The sequence below is a fragment of the Ovis aries genome, chromosome 6 (genome assembly GCF_016772045.2).
Source record: "Ovis aries strain OAR_USU_Benz2616 breed Rambouillet chromosome 6, ARS-UI_Ramb_v3.0, whole genome shotgun sequence".
Classification (NCBI taxonomy): domain Eukaryota; kingdom Metazoa; phylum Chordata; class Mammalia; order Artiodactyla; family Bovidae; genus Ovis; species Ovis aries.
Window position 1 is genome coordinate 61590320 of NC_056059.1, and position 21359 is coordinate 61611678.

Here is a 21359-nt window from a genome sequence, read left to right on the forward strand (position 1 = left end):
AGTCTTAATTTATTCTTTCAATTTGCAAGTAGAACAGAAAACTTAGTAGTTACTAGACATGAGAATAGAATATGAAGTAACCTGGCAACAATTTGAAACAGAACACATGAGTTTCTGCTGTTTTTCTCCTGCTTTTCCAAGATATGCTTATGTTATTTATCTCTATCATGTGACTGAAAGTCTAACTTTATAAAAATGAACAGACCAATGTTGGCTGTAATTTTTAATCTACAGAGTGTAACTGATGCCAAATTGGTATTTTGTTATTGATGTCTGTCATTTTTTACGAACAGTTTGATACTTGATAATAGGGGAATAATTTAATAGAAGGCAGTGTTTTGCCTATAATCTATAATTAACTTCCTATAATTTTTAACTAATAAAAATGTTCCTTATATTTATTTCACCTTTGTTACTTTATGTGAAATCATTCAATGAATTTCAGACTTTTTTGACTGCAACCCACATAGGAAGTATTAATGATTTAGTATGTATATATATAGATTATTATATGTAACTGAAACAAAAGTTTTCACAAAAACTGCTGATTCTTCATTATATGCAATACTCTTTGATTACTTTGTTTTGTTTTGTTTTTTAATGCTGGTTTCACCAGTGTTTGTAAAACACTGAACCAGCATGTAATTTTTTAATTGAAACTTCAGTTCATTTTCACTTAGATTTTCCAAGCAATTTAAATTGTACTAGTACAGTTTAGCAGACCAGTGATACCTTTGCAGGGTATCCTTTAGACAAAGGGTTGATCTTTTGGCATCAGTCAGGAAGATCCCCTGGAGGAGAACATGGCTGCCCACTACTCTAGTATTCTTGTCTGAAGAATCCCATGGACAGAGGGATCTGGTGGGCTATAGTTCATAGGGTCACAAAGAGTCGGACATGACTGAAGAGACTGAGCATGCAAGCACGCACTGATGAACTATGGAGTTAAAAGCTGGGTGGTTGCCAGTTTAATTCTGTCCTATTTTGTACTTGAAGTAGACTTTATTTTCCCCTGATGCCATCCAGTGCATCAGGAAAAACCTGTTTTCTATGCAACTCACTAGTGACCCCACTTAAAAATTAGCATTATGTTCATCTTCAAATGTGACTTACAGTGTGCATATTTAGTATGTTTTCTTTTTTCTTTTTTTTGGTTTTAGTCAAAGCAGTTCTTAAAAAGAGGGAATATGGACCAAAGTATACTCAGAATAATTTCATCACTGGAGTCAGAGCAATGAATGAATTCTGCCTCAAATCCAGGTATGGTAATTTTTTTTTAAATGTAATGGTTTGTTCTATCTAATCTAAATAACCAGTTACTTATAGAATTTGTTACCTCCTCTTTTCTAGGATGCACTATATATGTGACTATGACTCTCAAGGAAATTTGTTTGCCATTTGCTGATTTTTTTTTTTTTAAAGTTAATTTCTAACTTCTTTCACGGATAAATGAAGAAAAGTATTGCACCTTTTGAAATACACCAAATGGATTGAGTACATAATTTAAAAACTTTTTTTCCCCCCCTGGGGAAAAAAAATAAGTAAATGTAATGGTTTGTTCTATCTAATCTAAATAACCAGTTACTTCCTAGAATTTGTTACCAGCTACCATCCATGTGGAAACTTTACTATGGTTCCTTCCTAAATTGAAGAAAGATTTTCATTCAGTTAAAAAAATATATTTTTTAAATGTTAAAATTGTTCGCTTATTAAACTGAAGACTGCTCCAGCTTGAGCAATTCCAGTCTTTCTTGGCTCCTTTAACTCAAAAAAGCAGGTTCTTCAAAAATCTGTGTGTTAAAAAAAAAAAAATCTATGTGTTACATAAGAACCTTAGGAATTCTATTGTTAATATGTAGCAGAATTATCAATAAGAGTATTTGTATATTAATATAGCTTTAAAATTTGGGGTTTTTTTGGTAGAGCAATTTTATTATGTCTCTGTTCACATTCCAGCTGTGGTTTGTGTTGAGTATAAATTATTTTACTTCTTCCTGGTATCTTATTATTTTCTTCTAACTGAAGAGATTATTGAGGTATAATTTTTTATAAATTTAAATGTTTCCCCCTCTTTTGTATGTTTGTCTAGGAAAGCTATATATTTAAGTGGAAGATTTCTTGGCAATTTAGACATCAGATGATCTAGGCTCTCCCTCCACCACCCCCACCATGGTACATCTTCTAGAGTATAAAATGAAAGTCCCTTAGTCATGTCTGACTCTGCGATGCCATGGACAATAGAGTCCATGGAATTCTCCAGGCTAGAATACTGGAGTGGGTAGCATATGGTATAATATCAATAAATAAGGATTCCTATAATCAGTTTTATAACTTTTGTAAATATTGAAACAACAACCAATTATAATAATGATATAAAACTATATTTTGTTTCCCATACAAAAACTTTGTGAGTAAAGTAGGTTAGGTATAGCTATCTCCATATTATAGACCAGGAAATACAATAAAGATGTTAGCAATGACCTGGTTCATTTAGTGAGTCAGTGACAGAGTGGGAACCAGAATACATATCTTTTGCTACCTGATCTAGACCTTTACTTTTTTATTTTTTTGGCTATAGCACATGGCTTAGAACATTTTAGTTCCCTGGCTAGCGATTGATCCTAGGCCACAGCAAGAAAGCCGGGATCCTAACCGCTAGGCCACTAGGGAATTCCTCACATTTTTGCTTATAGGTCTTTCATTGCTATTACGAAATTTCCTTAGGAAGACCAATGGTCAAATTTAGAATGACTGTTTAGCAGAGTGACTTGATGTATCAACCTTTCAGAATTTAAGAGAAAGGAAAATAATTAAATAGCATGAAATTGACATATACTCCTTATAAATTGGTATCTATGAATCATGTTACCACTTAGTATTAGTCTGGACATGAGTTTGAGCAAACTCAGGGAGGTAATGAAGGACAGGGAAGCCTGGCATGCTGCAGTTCATGGGCTTGCAAAAAGTCAGATATGACTTAGCGACTGAACAATGACAGTTAATCTGGATATAAACAAATGACTGTAAATATTAACTTTACATTCTCAGATAGAGGAGTAATACTCTAATCTGTGTTCTTCCTACTTTTTTTTCTTCATACATCAGATATTGCAGTGGTGTATATACATAGCAGATAAAGGACAAGCACTGTTTAAGGATTTGACTCACTATATATTATATTATGGTGTCTATATTGAGTCAAGAATAATTCTTAGTTTTTCAACTCTTTCTAAACCACTTTTATGTACAAAATGCCATCTTTAAACTGATTTTTACAGGCTATCCAGCTTTAGCTCCTAAAATGAGACTTACTTAGTAGTTTTTACCTGCCCTTAATAATCCTGAACTATATGAACCTTCTCTGAATAAATTCAACATATTTCTTTCTTCAGTGATCTGGAACAGCTTCGAAAAATCAGACGACGAAGTCCTCATGAAGATACTGAGTCCTTTACTGTATACTTGAGATCAGATGTGGAGGCAAAGTAAGAACATAGTTCTTTTGGGATTAATAAAAACCCATTTTAGACAGACTCAGAATTTTTGAAATGACATGTTTTAAAAGCAGAATATATACATATTTTTAAAGTATTTACTTTTATTTATTTATTTGGCTGCACCAGGTCTTAATTGTGACACGCGGAATCTTTGATCTTTGTGGCATGTGGGATCTTTATTTGTAGCATGCAGAATCTTTAGTTGCAACATGTGAACTCTTTAGTTGTGGCATATGAGCTCTTTGTTGCAGCATGAGGGATCTAGTTCCCCAACCAGGGATCAAACCCAGGCCCCCTACATTGGGAGCACACGGACTCTTAGCCACTGGACCACCAGGAAAATTCAAAAGCAGAATATGTTTGCAGATTTGTTTGAGAGTCACTAGTATGTATTAATTAACAAAAAAATCAGATTTTTTTTTTTAGAAAATTTGCTGTTGAATTTATTCTTATTGTGTAGATTTAATTTAGAAAAGTTTCTTAAGTGCTTTATATTTTTCCTAAAGGACCTATGATTTTCATGTAATTTTAGTTACCTAGATTTAAATATGATTTTCATGAAGTCATTAAAATTGTATTACTGAATGGTGGCCATGTGTATGTACATAGATCTTTGGAAGTTTGGGGAAGCCCTGAAGCTCTTGCCAGAGAGAAAAAACTTCGTAAGGAAGCAGAAATAGAATATAGAGAAAGTAAGTACATTCAGTTTAAAGCTGAGTTAACTGAAAAGCAACTTGTAAATGAGACCTGTGTCTGTAATAACTGTGTACTCCCTTGTGGTTGTCTACCTCTTGTGTTTGGTTTTGTTGGTTCTAGCAAATGACAGTTTTCATTTTGGGGTTTAATTATTTTATAAAAACAATATCTATTTGTTTTCCTCTCTATAGCTTTTAAAGATCATGAGAGCAAGCAAGGCTAATTTGTCATTTCTATAAGACATATGAATATTAAAACTCAGGGTCTGATTTGAAGATTGTACCTGTTCTAAACGTGAATCCTAGTTTCTAAGGGGGTTGGCCTCTCAGAAGAAGCAAACAGCTGTTTAGTATCTTTATATTCACAGATAAGCTAAAGAGACCTGCATTTAAATCTACAGGAATGAAATGTTTACTTTCTTTTTTCTAATTAACTTTTTACTGAGGTAACGTTGGTTTACATAACATTATATGTTCTATTTCTATTTACCCTGCAACTTGATCACCACCAAAAATTTAGTTTTCATCTGATACCACACAATTGATCCATTTTACCCATTTTTCCCTCAACCCTGCCCCTTCCCCTCCAGTAACCACTACCCTGCCTCAGATTGGTAATCAGCATTTATAGTAGGAGCCCCTTTTCCTCTTAATAGGAAATAAAATTTAGAGACATGTGGGCATTCATTCAGTTCAGTTCAGTCGCTCAGTTGTGTCCGACTCTTTGCGACCCCATGAATCGCAGCATGCCAGGCCTCCCTGTCCATCACCAACTCCCGGAGTTCACTCAGACTCATGTCCATCAAGTCGGTGATGCCATCCAGTCATCTCATCCTCTGTTGTCCCCTTTTCCTCCTGCCCCCAATTCCTCCCAGCATCAGGGTCTTTTCCAGTGAGTCAACTCTTCGCATGAGGTGGCCAAAGTACTGGAGTTTCAGCTTTAGCATCATTCCTTCCAAAGAACACCCAGGCCTGATCTCCTTTAGAATGGACTGGGAGCACTGGGGTACTCAGTTTTTTAAAATAAGTTGATATATTTTTAAGGTATTTTCAGTGGACAGAGTTAGGAAATACTTTTTGTTTCTTAAGAGAAAATATGTAGGTTATTTTGATAAACTTACTCCTTTTCCTTTTGTATCTCTTACTCTGAAAATCTTATTTATTAATTCATTAACATCATTAATTACATTTTTTATTTGTTCTTATATGTATGTACACACATATATAAACGGAATACAGTGTTGTTTCAAACTATCAGTATCAGTATTCTTGCTAGGAAGGTGATTTAAGATTTCTATTTTTTTGTTTTTACTGTATATCTCACTGGGGATATACAGTCAAATGCCTATGTTTTAAAGTCACTTGTAATTTCTCACTGTATGGATAAACCATCTACTAGATATAAAAATAGGTTCGTTTGTTTCGTTTTGCTTCTGATTTTAAGAAATTTGATTTATTTTTATTTTATAATTCTGTAAAACATTTATATGGTTCCAAAGTCCCCTCAAATACTTTAAAAACAAAATACTTTAGATAAATTTAGCTTCCATCCCTGTCTTTTCCACCCTTTTCCCTCCCTCTAGCATAGGTAATTGTTTAAAAAATTAGTTTGAGTGTTATTTTTAGTAAAATAGCATACATACTGGTAATTTAGACCCTCCTTTTCATAAATAAGGCATAGTCTATGTACTTTCTGTGCTTTTTTTTTTTAAACTTGATTATATGTCCCAGAGAACATTCCATAGTAGGAAATAGAGAGGTTTCTTCATTTCTTTTATAATACTCCATTTTGGGGGGTACACCATAGTTTATTTAGTCATTTTCACCTAAGGTCGTTTCCAGTCTTTTACTGTTAAAATAATGATGCTGTGAATAGCCTTGTACATATATTAGAGGATGTACTTAAAGTACAGAATTTGAGAAAGCATACTAATAAAATATTTTTTCCTTATTTTTAAACTTTGAGCTAAAGATAGAGAATTGGTTCTTATGTCAAGCTTAAATAACTCATCTTGCTGCACTGAAACTATACTTGTTAACAGTTCTCCTGTCCCTCTAGCCCCTGGTAGCTACTCTTTTTTTCTGTGAATCTGACTTCTATAGATACCACATATAAATGGAGTCATACAGTGTTGGTCTTTTTGACTAAGTTACCTCACTTAACATAATGTCCTCAAGGTTCATCCGTGTGACAGGATTTCCATTGTATGTATATACCACATTGTTCAGCATTTATTTGTCCATGGACATTTTGGTTGCTTTCACTTCATGCCCATTGTGAATGGTGCTGCGATAAATTACGGTGTGAAAATAACCTCTTTGAGACAGTGCTTTCATTTTTTTTTTTAATATATACCCAGAAGTGGTATTACTAAATCATATGATAGTTTTTAATTTTTTGAGGAACCTCTATATTATTTTCCATAGCAGTTGCAATATTTTATGATCCTACCAGTATAGTCAAGATCTCCAGTTTCTCTGCATTCCTTGCCTACACTTGTTATTTCCTCTTTCTCTTTGTTTTTGTTTTGTGGTAGTAGCCATTCTAATGGCTGTGAAGTGATACCTCATTGTGGTTTTGATTTGCATTTCTCTGATGATTAGTGATCTGAGCATCTTTTCATATGCTTGTTGGCCAGCTGTATATCATCTTTGGAGAAAAGTCTGTCCACGTCCTTAACCCACTTTTTATCAAGTTGCAAATTCAGATTTCTTACCATCACCTGATATTTTTGTTTGTATCTGGGAGAAAACTGTTTAACATAGTCTTAGAATAATTGTGTTAATCTAAAATGTGAAAGGATAAGGATATGTACAAGCTAAATGCATTGCGTAATTCTTTTTTTATAGGACTATTTAGAAACCAAAAAATACTGAGGGAATATAGAGACTTTCTGGGAAATACCAAGGTAAGAATATTTTTCTTTTAATGTTATGTTGAGTATGTGTTTCACAGAAAATCCTGGTATCTGTCCCTGATGAAAATCTAGCATGTCTGTGATCCTATTCCAAGGTAGATCTAATCTGCTAAAAAAAATACCGTATCTTTCCATCACCAAATTTACTACCTTATCTACAAGTGTGCCAGAATACTCTTCTTTTCCTTCCTACCAGAAGGAAATTAATATTGGGACCAGTATAGAAAGCTTACCTTTAGTGTCCACTTCTGATTTTCTCCCAGGTCCTTCACTGGACTTGCATTCCCACCACTCCACTGAAAGAGCTGTTGTCAAAGCCACCGACACTTTCATGATGGCAAGTAGTCATGTTCAGAGTCAGCCTTGCGTTTAAATTGAGCTGGAGGTGTCTCCTGTCAAGAAGTGAGCACCATACCTGGAGAAAGGGCTAGCTTTGCAAATTGTCTCTTTTCTTCTGACTTAAATTTGAGTCATTGCTCCCTTCTTGGAAAATTTAGAAATTAGCAATGATGACAACTCTAGTCATACCTTATTTGATATGCTTTTCTTTCCCATTCATCGTATTCAAAGTTAATTCCATTTCCCTTTTGAGCCCTGCATTTCTGGCGCCCCAGTGCTGTACTGAAGACTTGGATTCTCTTCGGTGGTAGGGCCTTTGTATGTCGTGTGAGTCACTTCTATGCCTTGACAGACAGCCTCTGCCCCTGCCTCTTGCTATGGAGTAATTTAGGCTGGTCCTGGGAAGAATTACTACTAGCTTTATATCTTTTTTGCATGGAGGATCATCGGCACCAGATTTTTGAATAGCAGCTGTTTGACTTCTGAAATCTGTGTCACTTAGAGCCCTTTTGAAGATTAATACTCATCAGCCTTGAAATGTTACAGATTTTGAATAAAATTTCTATTATACTTTTTTAAAAAAATAGTAATAGAATAAGACTTTAGTATTGAATTTCCTGCTATTTTGGTATTCCTCCTAGGAACACTCACTCTCTCACTAAAGATGGTTGGTTTCCTTCTCCAAAACATAATAGGATTATTCATGTTTCCTGGAATAAAAGTACCTTCTTTATTTCTTTTTTTTTTTTTTGGTCTTTTTATTATTTATTTATTTCTTATTGGAGTATGATTGCTTCTCAATGTCAGCTTCTGCTGTACAACAGAGTGAATCAGCCATATGTGTAAACATATCCCCTCCCTCTTGAACCTCCTCACCCACCTACTTTGGAACCTTTTTTCTCTCTGATCCAGATACTTCCTTCTCTCTTTCTTCATTTTATGGGAACTCCAATAGTGAAATATATGAACTCAGTATATTTTAGGTTTGGCACAAGCACTCTCTCAATGCTCAGTGTTCTAATTGATATTTTATTTCTTATCCCTTTAATATTTCTACTTTTTTGTGCCTTTCCCTCTAATCCTAATTCTCTGAGCTTCTTGGGATAGTCTTTCAGCATACTGAAGTGGGTGGCCACTTGCTACTCCAGGGACTCTTCCCGACCTAGGGATTGAACCCGAGTTTCTTGTATCTCCTGCATTGCCAAGTGAATCATTACTACTTGCGCCACCTGGGATTGAAATGATACTGTCACTTTGAAATTACCTGTAGCTCTTTGAGTATTTTATGCTGATTTTCCTCCTAGTCCTCTGAAATCTATCCATCTGCTGTGGATCTGTTGCTTTTTGAGATTTTGCTTCCCTTGCTGCTAGATTTCCTTGGACCTTGTTGCTGCTGCTGCTGCTGAGTCATTTCAGTCGTGTCTGACTCTGTGCGACCCCATAGACGGCAGCCCACCAGGCTCCTCCATCCTTGGGATTCTCCAGGCAAGAATACCGGAGTGGGCTGCCATTTCCTTCTCCAGTGCATGAAAATGAAAAGTGAAAGTGAAGTCGCTCAGTCATGTTTGACTCTTCGCTATCCCATGGACTGTGTAGCCCACCAGGCTCCTCTGTCCATGGGATTTTCCAGGCAAGAGTACTGGAGTGGGTTGCCATTTCCTTCTCCAGGACCTTTTTGCTATTTCTGACCTAATTATTACCAACATTTTCACCTTTTCTACAACTTTTCTCTCTCTCTTTTTTTGGGGGTGCCTTGAGGCTTACATAATCTTAGCTCTTCAGGACTCCAGCAGTGGAAGAGCCCAGTCCTAACCACTGAACTGCCAGAGAATTCTCTCTGCAACCTTCTTTCAGAGCAATTTGAGCTCAGTGAATCTCTTTTTTGTTATTATAACATTCTGTTATGGTTTAAAAATCTCATTTTCCTTCCCTATCTGTCTTGTTTACTCCATAAGTTTTCAAAACTTTCTTCTAAAGAAATTTTTTTCACCTTCTACCTTAAGTAGCATGTTTTCATTTTCTACTATTCCTGTAACAATTCCATTTTTTTTCCCTGTACTAAGCAAAGGATTTGATATATTCTCATTGTAGTAAAATGCACATACACTGGTTTTTGTTTATCAGTAAATGGCATAACTCAGAAATTTGGAACCATGGTCAGACTTTATGAATGAATCACTTTAAAGCTTGCAGCTCCCTCTTTTGCTTTGTTGTCCACAGGAACTTAGTAGGTGCTTTTTAAATCCTAACCTTCAGACCTGACTGCAAAGCATTATCAGAGTGCAAAATAAAAAGAAAAGCATTTTGCTCCCCTAATGCCACATCAGCCTTGTTGTTATCCTTTCTTCATACAAAACTTATTTCTGTCAGAATCTTTGAATGTGCTGTATAGTCTGCCTAAAACATTCTTGCAGATTTTTCATGATTGCGTCCTTCTCATCACTGAACTCCTTTCCCTTAGTATTCTAATCAAAACAGCCCTCCCTGTCATACCCCCAACACTATTCCATCAGTCTCTGTCTTAGTTTCTTTAGTTATCACTCTCAGACATGACGGATTTGTTCTCCCTCTTCCTATGCTAGACAGTGAGATCTATGAAGGCAGGGACTCTATTTTGTTTACTCTTGTGCTCCAGCATCTAGAACTGTGCCAGGTATGTAGTACTTGCACAATAAATATTTCTTGAATAAATTACATAAGGGAGAATATATGACTTGCTTTAATAGAAAAGTAAAGTACAACGGTAAATGTGGAGCAGTGTGAGTGTTCTCGGGGGGATCAAGGAAGGCTTTACATAGAAGGGTAACCATTGGCCAGATACGGAAGAAGATGAGTAAAGCTTAGAGAGGTTACAGTGACATATGATAGCATTCCCGGGAGAGGAAGAGCAGGAAAAGAAACACAGAAAGTATAAATTCAAAGAGTAGCCAAAGAGTATTTAACTGAAGAAAAATATTCTCCTTGAATACGTTCTGTACTTGTTTGATTTCCTTTTGTTTTGCTCATTTTTGGAATTAAACACAGTGTGATCATTTGAGGGCTTCAGTCTTTAGAGATAGTCAGGAGTTAAATGAGGGCAACAGACTTACTGGCTTTGGCTGTTCTTGTTTTAAAAGTTAAGAAGTTGCTCAAGAAATGAAAAATTTTAGGTTATTTCAGTTCAGTATATTTTTATCACTTTATTTCTGTTTTTTAATGTAACCAACTCAGAATTTTTCTGGGAGTAGGCAGGAAATGAATTACAAGGAATAAACAACATTCTGGAAAAGGATCTACATGCACTTTCAATTTCCATTTTCCCACAATTTAAATAGGAAAGTCTAGAGAAAAAGAATTAAGTAAACCATAATTTACTTAATTGAAGAGGCATTGATAGAGGAGGTATTTTCTGGTGTGTCAGAGTCACATATAAATATCGTCATAGTGCCTTTTGGAAAAATGTTCGAGATTTTTTTGTTTTTGTTTTGTTTTTATAGCCACGCTCTCGAACGGCATCAATTTTTTTTAAGGGGCCAGGGAAAGTGGTGATGGTTGCCATTTGCATGTAAGTACTGAAAAATAAACCTTTAAAAATAGAATTATATTGTTTTTAATGTATATATATATGAATATAAATTTATTACTTGGTATCTAGATAAAGATAAAGGTGCTATCTGAAAAATTTTCTTCTATTTTCATTGGTGTTTATAGAAATCTTTTTTAAAAAGTTGAATTGGCCAAAGTTACATTTAGAGTAAACCAACCTGCATTATGACTACTGAAGAGTATCTGCCCTCTATTTTTCTGCCATTTAACCTGGTAGAACATAACTGATGCTTTTGCCTCTTTCTTTTCTCCTCTGTCTTGATCTCTGTTATTTTGCCTACCTTTTAATCTATTGTACTGAGTAATCTATTTTAGGATGTTTATTTAAGAGCATTAATTCGTAGTTCATTAGTTTGTGCTTTTATTTCTCAAATACATATACTACATATGTCAGGAATTTTGATGTGGTCTGGAAACATAAAGGTAAAATACATAATTCTTATTTTCAAGGACTGGAGGGGCACTAGACTAAGAGTCATTTATAATAATACAACACAGATAGTGGTAGTAGGGTTGGAAAGACATGGTTAGGTTCAGAAAGTATTTAGGAGGACTGAGTAGTGATGGTGCCCAGGTTTCTAACTTGGACAATTGGATGGATACTGTACTATCGCTGAGAAAAAAGGAGCACTGGAAGGAAGAGTCAGGGTGGGAGCAAAGAAAATAATGGGTTCCTTTTTGAGTCTGAGGTGTTTATAGGGCATCCAAGTAGAGCTGGTCAACAGAAATAATTTGTTTCTGTCAGTAAAGTGGCATTAGCAGCTAAAGCTTTTTATATTGGAGGAATGTGATGCAGGGTATGTAAACTGCTTAGCATAGTTTCTGTTATATGGTTGTTATGTAATATATATAGTATTATATAATATACTTACTGTTTATATTATATATACTGTTATATAATATACTTGATGGTTATTATTGTTAGTATATACTGGTTTGAAGCTCAGGAACGAGACCTGAATTAGAGATAAAGACTAGAGAGTTATTAGTATACAGGTAATAATTAAAGCCATAGGAATAGTTAAGATCACCTGGAGAATGTATATGTATATACATTATAATGTATGAGGAAGGAAAAGCACTCCTGAATAAGCCTTGAAGAATGCTCACATTTAAGAAATTGGTAGAAGACCAAAAAAAAAAAAAAAAAGCCTGTAGAAGAGGCTGAGGAAGAGTAAAGAGAAAGGTGGGAAGAAAACCAGGAGTCCCGGACAGAATTGCTGGACAGGTGGTAGCTGCCAACAAGAAGCATTAGAACAAATGATGCTGGGTTAATAAATTGCCTCGTTCGTAAAAAAGAAAGAAAACCAGGAGTCCGGTAGAAATCAAGGAAGACACTGTTTTAAGAAGATAGTGGCAAATGCCTCTATAAGATTAAAGAAACTATTAAAAATGTTTTCAGGAATTTAATAGCAAGAAACAGGATATTGTTAAGAACAATCTTATGAGGTGTTGGTGGCGAAGCCATTGTTTAGGGATTAAAGACTGAATACAGAATGAGGAAAACTGAGATAGCAAGAGCAAATACAGTTCTTTCAAGAAATTACCTGAAGAGGAGAGGAGAAAAGGGTCCCTGGAAGGAGAATTATAGCTCCTCATTTATTTTTATTTATTTACTTAAAAATTATGTATTTATTTACTTGGCTGCACTGGATCTTAGTTGCAGCAGTGGGACCTTTTAGTCACAGCATGCAAACTTAGTTGCTGCATATAGGATTCTCTGACCAGGGGTCAAACCCAAGTCTCCTGCATTGGGAGTGCAGAGTCTTAGCCACTCGACCACCGGGGAAGCCCCCTGGCCCCATTTTCTCATTTATAAAATGAGGATGTTATTACTTATTAATATTTGTATAATAGTTATAGTAAAACATAAGTGACTAAGTTTAGTGTCTGAGATAAATTATACTAGTTATTACTGTCAGAATCTGAGCACAACTAGCTTCCTCAGGAGATAATCATGTTTATTTTAGCAGGTATGATCTTCTAGTATGACCGAGACTACTTGGTCTAGCTTTGTTTTCACCTCTAGCATCTGCCTAATTAAACAACCTGATCTTCACCAATGTCGTGTCTTTGACAGTGACCTGCTGAACAATATCACATGCTGATCTTCTTTCACCTACCTAAGACACAATTTCCTTTCTAATTCCATTTTGTCCAAATGTAGACACCCTCTTTTCTCATCAGTTCTTAAGTAATTTGTTTGCACATATCATGCCTCTTTCATTTAAATATTTAGTGAAACCATAATCTATATTCTTCAAATTTGTACTCTCTTGCCTAAAGCATAGTAAACTAGAAATCTGTTTTAATTTACTTTGAACAAAATCTTATGGGTGTGTGTATGTATAAATAAGCTTTGGGTGGGAATTTTTATCTAAATCTGTGCTAAATTATCTTTTCTTTCTCTCCTAGCAATGGATTAAACTGCTTCTTCAAATTTCTTGCTTGGATTTATACGGGTTCAGCAAGCATGTTTTCAGAAGCGATACACTCTTTATCTGATACTTGCAACCAGGTGAGGGGTAAAAGCTTTCTTACTAATTTAAAGTAATATTTTTTGAGATTTTAGTCTAAAAGTTGACATTTGAAAGACTGAATGATTCCTACAGTTGGGTTGTAAAAGAAAATGGAAGGTGTTTTACTTTTGAACGATGATATACAAAGAATTATGATCATAGTATTTGAAAACTGATTGTTATGCTTTAAAAGCTTTTAACAATGAAGTATAAGATTCTCAGATACTAGGTATTGGGCAGAGGCTTTTGCGAAAGTGATTCTTACATTAAATAGAAATTTGATTTAAGAATATGGGTTCTTATAACTGTAAGAGCCAGTGGATTTGTTTGAATAAACATATAAAATAGTCACATGTGATTGATGAATTAAAATGATTTTCACCATAAACTAGTATTTTGATTTTTTCCTTGAATTTACAAATGAAAAATAATTTTTATAAAATTAAAATACCTTCTTGCTGCTGCTGCTGCTGCTAAGTCGCTTCAGTCGTGTCTGACTCTGTGTGACCCCCTAGACAGCAGCCCACCAAGTTCCCCCGTCCCTGGGATTCTCCAGGCAAGAACACTGGAGTGGGTTGCCATTTCCTTCTCCAGTGACGAAAGTGAAGTTGCTTAGTCATGTCCTACTCTTAGTGACCCCATGGACTGCAGCCTACCAGGCTCCTCCGTCCAGACTCCCTTTAATTCAAATTTTGAATACTACAAATCTAAGCCTTTTTTTAAGAATACAACATTTCTACTTGTATATCATTTCACATTTTATAAAACGTGGCCTGTTAAAGAAAACCCTTTTAGTTGTTATTTGTTTATCCTCCTATTATATAAGAATGATTTGGGAGAACTTATAACAAAAAACACAGGTACATACAGTAAGAATATTTAAGACAAAGTTAAAAATAATAAAATGGTAAGGAGCAGGGAGACCAATTTTAATAAAAATTAAATCTGAGAACTCGTAACTCACTGTGAGATAGATTAAAACCTTTTGTAAAAGTAAAGGAAAGACTCCACACTCCCAATGCATGGGGCTCAGGTTCAATCCCTGGTCAGGAAACTAGATCCCACTTGCCACGACTAAGAGTTATCATACCACAGCTAAAGATCCCACATGCTGCAAAGCAGATCAAAGATCCCATGAGTGGCACCTAAGACCTGGTGCAGCCAAATAAATAAATATTTAAACAAAATTTTTTAAAGATAAGGAAAAAGTAGATACTTGCTATTAGTACTAACAATCATTTTCTTAAATTTTTATACTCAGTAATTAATAACTACTATTTATATATTATTTTGCTTGTTGAGTGGGGGAGAGGTGGGGGAGAGAGAAATCTATAATACACACAGTACCTATTTTGTTTTAAGTTTATGTGAATATGAGAAAATTAAAATGTAAAAATAGTGCATATTATTAATTTTAGTTGTTACTTAAAACATTGAAGACACTTTTTAAGTGTCCGTACTCTTAAATACGATTTAGGGTTTAAAAGCAGGTGGTAGGGGACTTGCATTGCAGTCCAGTGGTTAAAACTCCATGCTTTCACTGCAGGGGGCATGGATTTGATCCCTGGTTGGGGAACCAAGATCCCGAATGCCATGTAGCACAGCCAGTAGATAAATAAAAGCATATGGTAGACAGCTATGTATTGATCTGGAATAATAACCATATGAAAAATCAAGTTGCAAAACAGAGGTACATAATTTAATGTTTCCAGCCATGATGGACACATGGGGACTAAGGCTCAGTCTTTTGCTATAAACAGCTAAAAAGCTATACAAAGTATATTTAACAGTATTTTCAAACATTGAGCATTAACAGTGCAAGACTGTGATCACTGAGGAAGGGGAACAGGTGAATTAAATTATGATCACTGATTTTTTGCTTGGAGGCACTTTTGGGATAGTGGAGGAGGGTGGGTTACCCATCATTGAGTTGAGAAGTTAGAAATTAGGGTTCAGTGAGTCTGAGGTGGCTAGAAATTACAAGGCAGATTACACAGAGGAGGGAGCTATGCAGACAAAAAGCTGTAGAAGTCTACCTAGGGTTTTCCTTGAGTTGAATCTTTGCTGAGGTTTTGTTACACATGTGTCGGGTAAAGCACCCTGAGACTAGGCAAAGAACCAGCAGGGAACATTAACCTGAGTAAACCCTAGAGTTCACAAAGGGCTTGGATTAAGTTCTGACATTCTAAGATTGAAAGTCCTGACTGATTACCCAGGCCAACAGAAGGCTTAGACTTTGGTAGTAGGGCTAAATTAACTTAGTTGTAAAGTTTTAGAACCTTTCTGACAAAAATCTGGAGGATCATGCTGATTTCCAAGTAACTTAATTACCTGCCAGAACAAATCCCTATACTTATTAAAAGGAAGACAACAAATTCCAGACGTGCAGTATAACGTTTATGGTGTTCAGCACCTAATTTAAAAAATTTGTAATAGACAACCAGGAAGCAGAAAATTTGACATTCAACCAGGAGAAAAATTAGTGAATAGAAACAGGCTCAATTGACATATGATAGAATTAGCAGACAAGGATAAATGGCTATTAAAGGTGCATTCATATTATGTATCAAAAGAAAATATGAATATAATGAGAAGAGAAATGGAAGCTAGAAGAACCAAATGGAAATTTTAGAGCTGAAAAATATATCTGATATGAAAAATCCAATGTATAGAATTAAGAGCAGATTAGACTTTGTGGAAAGCATGATCAGTAAACAAGTAAACATGACTGTAGAAAGCATTCATACTAACACTAGAGTGTAAAAAGACTTAAAAAAAAACGAAGGGAGCCTTAGATATGTGGGACGTTATCAAGAGAATTATATCAAACATGTAAGGAAGAAATAATAACCAGTAGTACACAGACTTTCAGATATAGAGGAGAAGGAAACACTTTTCGTTTCCTCTAATAAGGCTAGCGTAACCCTGATTGTTGTTTAATTGCTAAGTTGTATCTGACTCTTTTTAAACCCCAAGGACTATGGCCTACCAGACTCCTCTGTTTGGGACTTTTGAGGCAAGAATACTGGAATGGGTTGCCATTTCCTTCTGAAGGAGACCTTCCCGACCCAGGGTCCAATCTCTTGCATTGGCAGGTGAATTCTTTACCACTAGGCCACTAGGGAAGACCGTCTTAACCCTGCTCTAAAACCTTAAAGATAAAAAGAAAAAAATATGGACCCATATCTATCATTAACATAGATGTAGATATCCTTTCAGTTCAGTTCATTCGCTCAGTAGTGTCTGACTCTTTGTGACCCCATAAACCACAGCACGCCAGGCCACCCTGTCCATTACTAACTCCTGGAGTCCACTCAAACCATGTCCATGTGTCGGTGATGCCATCCAACCATCTCATCCTCCGTCGTCCCCTTCTCCTCCTGCCCTCAATCTTTCCCAGTATCAGGGTCTTTTCCAATGAGTCAGCTCTCCACATCAGGTGGCCAAAGTATTGGAGTTTTAGCCTCAGCATCAATCCTTCCAATGAATACCCAGGACTGATCTCCTTTAGGATGGATGGTTGGATCTCCTTGCAGTCCAAGGGACCCTCAGGAGTCTTCTCCAGCACCACAGTTCAAAACCATCAATTCTTTGGCGCTCAGCCTTTTTATAGTCCAATTCTCACATCCATCCATACATGACCACTGCAGAAACCATAGCCTTGACTAGATGGACCTTTGTTGGCAAAGTAATGTCTCTGCTTTTTAATATGCTATCTAGGTTGGTCATAACTTTGCTTCCAAGGAGTAAGCGTCATTTAATTTCATGGCTGCAATCACCATCTACAGTGATTTTGGAGCCCAGAAAAATAAAGGCAACCACTGTTTCCACTGTTTCCATCTATTTGCCATGAAGTAATAGGACTAGATGCCATGATCTTAGTTTTCTGAATGTTGAGCTTTAAGCCAACTTTTTCACTCTCCTCTTTCACTTTCATCAAGAGGATCTTTAGTTCTTCTTCACTTTCTGCCATAAGGGTGGTGTTGTCTGCATATCTGAGGTTATTGATATTTCTCCTGGCAATCTTGATTCCAGCCTGTGCTTCCTCCAGCCCGGCATTTTCATGATTTACTCTGTACATAAGTTAAATAAGCAGGGTGACAATATACAGCCTTGACATACTCCTTTTCCTATTTGGCACCAGTCTGTTATTCCATGTCCAGTTCTAACTGTTGCTTCCTGACCTGTATACAGGTTTCTCAAGAGGCAGGTCAGGTGGTCTGGTATTCCCATCTCTCAGAATTTTCTACAATTTATTGTGATCCACACAGTCAAAGGCTTTGGCATAGTCAATAAAGTAGAAATAGATGTTTTTTCTGGAACTCCCTTGCTTTTCCGATGAACCACCAGATGTAACGCTGAAGAAGCTGAAGTTGAATGGTTCTATGAAGACCTATAAGACCTTCTAGAACTAACACCCCAAAAAGATGTCCTTTTCATTATAGGGGACTGGAATGCAAAAGTAGGAACTCAAGAAACACCTGGAGTAGCAGGCAAATTTGGCCTTGGAGTACAGAATGAAGCAGGGCAAAGGCTAACAGAGTTCTGCCAAGAGAACGCACTGGTCATAGCAGATACCCTCTTCTAACAACACAAGAGAAGACTCTACACATGGACATCACCAGATGGTCAACACTGAATCAGATTGATTATTTCCTTTGCAGCCAAAGATGGAGAAACTCTATACAGTCAGCAAAAGCAAGACCAGGAGTGGACTGTGGTTCAGATCATGAACTCCTTACTGCCAAATTCAGACTTAAATTGAAGAAAGTGGGGAAAACCACTAGACCATTGAGGTATGACCTAAATCAAATCCCTTATGACTGTACAGTGGAAGTGAGAAATAGATTTAAGGGACTGGATCTGATAGAGTGCCTGATGAACTATGGACGGAGGTTCGTGACATTGTACAGGAGACAGGGAGCAAGACCATCCCCAAGAAAAATGCAAAAAAGCAAAATCGCTGTCTGAGGAGGCCTTACAAATAGATGTGGAAAGGAGAGAAGCAAAAAGCAAAGGAGAAAAGGAAAGATATACCTGTTTGAATGCAGAGTTCCAAAGAATAGCAAGGAGAGATGAGAAAGCCTGCCTCAGCGATCAGTGCAAGGAAATGGAGGAAAACAATAGAATGGGAAAGACTAGAGATCTCTTCAAGAAAATTAGAGATACCAAGGGAACATTTTATGCAAAGATGGTCTCAATAAAGGACGGAAATGGTATGGACCTAAGAGAAGCAGAAGATATTAAGAAGAGGTGGCAAGAATACACAGAAGAACTGTACAAGAAAGATCTTCACGACCCAGATAATCACGAAGGTGTGATCATTCACACTCACCTAGAGCCAGACATCCTGGAATGTGAAGTCAGGTGGCCCTTAGGAAGCATCACTATGAACAAAGCTAGTGGAGGTGATGGAATTTCAGTTGAGCTGTTTCAAATGCTAAAAGATGATTCTGTGAAAGTGCTGCACTCAATATGCCAGCAAATTTGGAAAACTCAGCAGTGGCCACAGGACTGGAAAAGGTCAGTTTTCATTCCAATCCCAAAGGTAATACCAAAGAATGCTCAAACTACCGCACAATTGCACTCATCTCACACGCTAGTAAAGTAATGCTCAAAATTCTCCAAGCCTGGCTTCAGCAGTATGTGAACCGTGAACTTCCAGCTGTTCAAGCTGGTTTTAGAAAAGGCAGAGGAACTGGAGATCAAATTGCCAACATCTGCTGGATCATCAAAAAAGCAAGATATCCTTTAGATATAATCAAATTGAATCTAGCAATATACAAAAATTATAATACATCATGATCAAGTGAATATTCTAGGAATGCAAATTTAAATTTTCAAAGTCAGTAGAAGATTAATATACAAAAATCTATTGCATTTCTACTATCAGCAAGCAAATGGAGAATGAAATTTTTAATAAATTCCATTTATAATATTAAATATATAGGAGTAAATTTAAGAAAAGATGTGTAAGACTTTAACACTGAAAACTTAAAATATAACTGGAGAAAGTTAAGACCTAAGGAAATGGATAGAGATACTATGATTATGGATTGGATTACTGCATTAATTAATATGTCTAATTTCCCTAAATTAATTTACAGATTTAATGTAATCCATCAGACTTTTTTTGTTAGAAATTGACAAGCTGATTACATTCTAAAATTTATATGCAAATATAAAGAACCTGGAATATTCAAAGCAATCTAAAAAAAATTTTTGGAGGATTTTAAGACTTATTTCAGAGCATAATAATTAAGACAGTAGGGAATTCCCTGGTGGCTCAGACCGTGAGAATCTGCCTGCAGTCAGGAGAGACAGGTTCCATCCCTAGGTGGAGAAGATCCCCTGGAGAAGGAAATAGCTACCCACTCCAGAATTCTTACCTGGAGAATTCCATGGGCAGAGGAGCCCGGCGGGCTGTAGTCCATGGAATCGCAGAGTCAGACATGACTGAACAGCTAACACTTTCAAGGTACTGGCACAAGGACTGACAGGTCAGGAGAACAGAGTAGAGGGTCCAGCAGTTACACAGCTGATTTTTGACAAAGGCATCAAAGCAGTTCAGTGAAGAATAGAAACTCTTCAACAAGTGGTATGGGAATAATTGGATATTCACATGGGTAAAAAAACAAAGGATGTCAACTTATACAAATGCCTTTATGCCTCGTACAAATTTAAGGTGGACTCAGAAGTACCAGCTAACACTATGAAAATATTAGAAGAAAACCTAGGAGAATATCTTCTAGGCCTTTGGGCAAGCAGAGATTTCTTAAATAGGACACAGGAATAGGACCATAAAATAAGAAAAACTTCATCAGAATTAAAAATTCTTACTAAGGACACTTTTAAGACAATAAATAGACAAGTTGCAGATAGGGAGAAAATATTGGTAAAGCTTATAATCTGACAAAAGACTGTTATCCAGGATAAATAAAGAACTTCTGTTTTGTTATTGTTATTCAGTTCCTAAGTCACATGTGACTTTGTGACCCCACCGACTGTAGGACACCAGGCTTCCCTGTCCTTCACCAACTCCTGGAGTTGCTAACATTCATGTCCATTGAGTCAGTGATGCTATTCAACCATCTCATCTGCTGCTGCCCTCTTCTTTTGCCTTTAATCTTTCCCAGCATCATGGTCTTTTCCAGTGAGTCAGTGGCCAAAGTATTGGAGCTTCAGCTATAACTCAGTATTAAAAAGAAAATCTAAGTTTTTTTAAAAAGGCTGAAGATTTGAAAAGGTATTTCACAAAAATACATGAATGTAGTTGATGGACACAAGGAGGTGTTCAACACTGTTCATCATCAGGAAATGTATATTGAGACCCAAACAGGACCTCTCTACACATCCACTATAATGATTAAAATTTAAAAGCCTGACAGTCAAATGTTGGGTTAAGATGCAGAGCACCCAAACCTTTTAGATATTGCTGATGGAGTGTAAAATGTTATAACCACTCAAATTAGTCAGTTTCTTATAAACATATGTCTATTGCTGGACTCAGCGATTCCCCTCCTGAATATTTAACCAAGAGAAATGGGGACAAAGGTCCACAAAGACTTATATAAGAATGTTTATAGCACTGTAAAGGTGCTGTAATGGACAAAAAGTTGGAATCAACACAAATGTTCATTAACAGTGGAATAAACAAATTGTGGTATACTCATACAGTGGAATATTGTCTAGCAATAAAAAGAAAAAATGAAGTTCTTCTCTGTAATAGCATATATGCATCTCCAACAGTATGTTAAATAAAAGATGGCAAATACCAAAGAGTAGTAATTGCATGATTTCCATTTA

The 21359-nt window shown here is 36.1% G+C and overlaps 1 protein-coding gene across 9 annotated transcripts in view; it reads left to right on the forward strand.

Annotated features, from left to right (window-relative positions):
* SLC30A9 (solute carrier family 30 member 9) overlaps nucleotides 1-21359 on the forward strand; it is an 80654-nt gene that overhangs the window by 26831 nt on the left and 32464 nt on the right. For all 9 annotated transcript variants that reach the window (XM_060417061.1, XM_004009795.6, XM_060417063.1 and 6 more), the window contains 6 exons: nucleotides 1161-1260; nucleotides 3393-3485; nucleotides 4107-4189; nucleotides 7043-7101; nucleotides 10926-10993; nucleotides 13450-13552. In XM_060417061.1, coding sequence (XP_060273044.1) covers nucleotides 1161-1260; nucleotides 3393-3485; nucleotides 4107-4189; nucleotides 7043-7101; nucleotides 10926-10993; nucleotides 13450-13552 — 506 coding nt within the window. The remainder of the gene's footprint in view (nucleotides 1-1160; nucleotides 1261-3392; nucleotides 3486-4106; nucleotides 4190-7042; nucleotides 7102-10925; nucleotides 10994-13449; nucleotides 13553-21359) is intronic.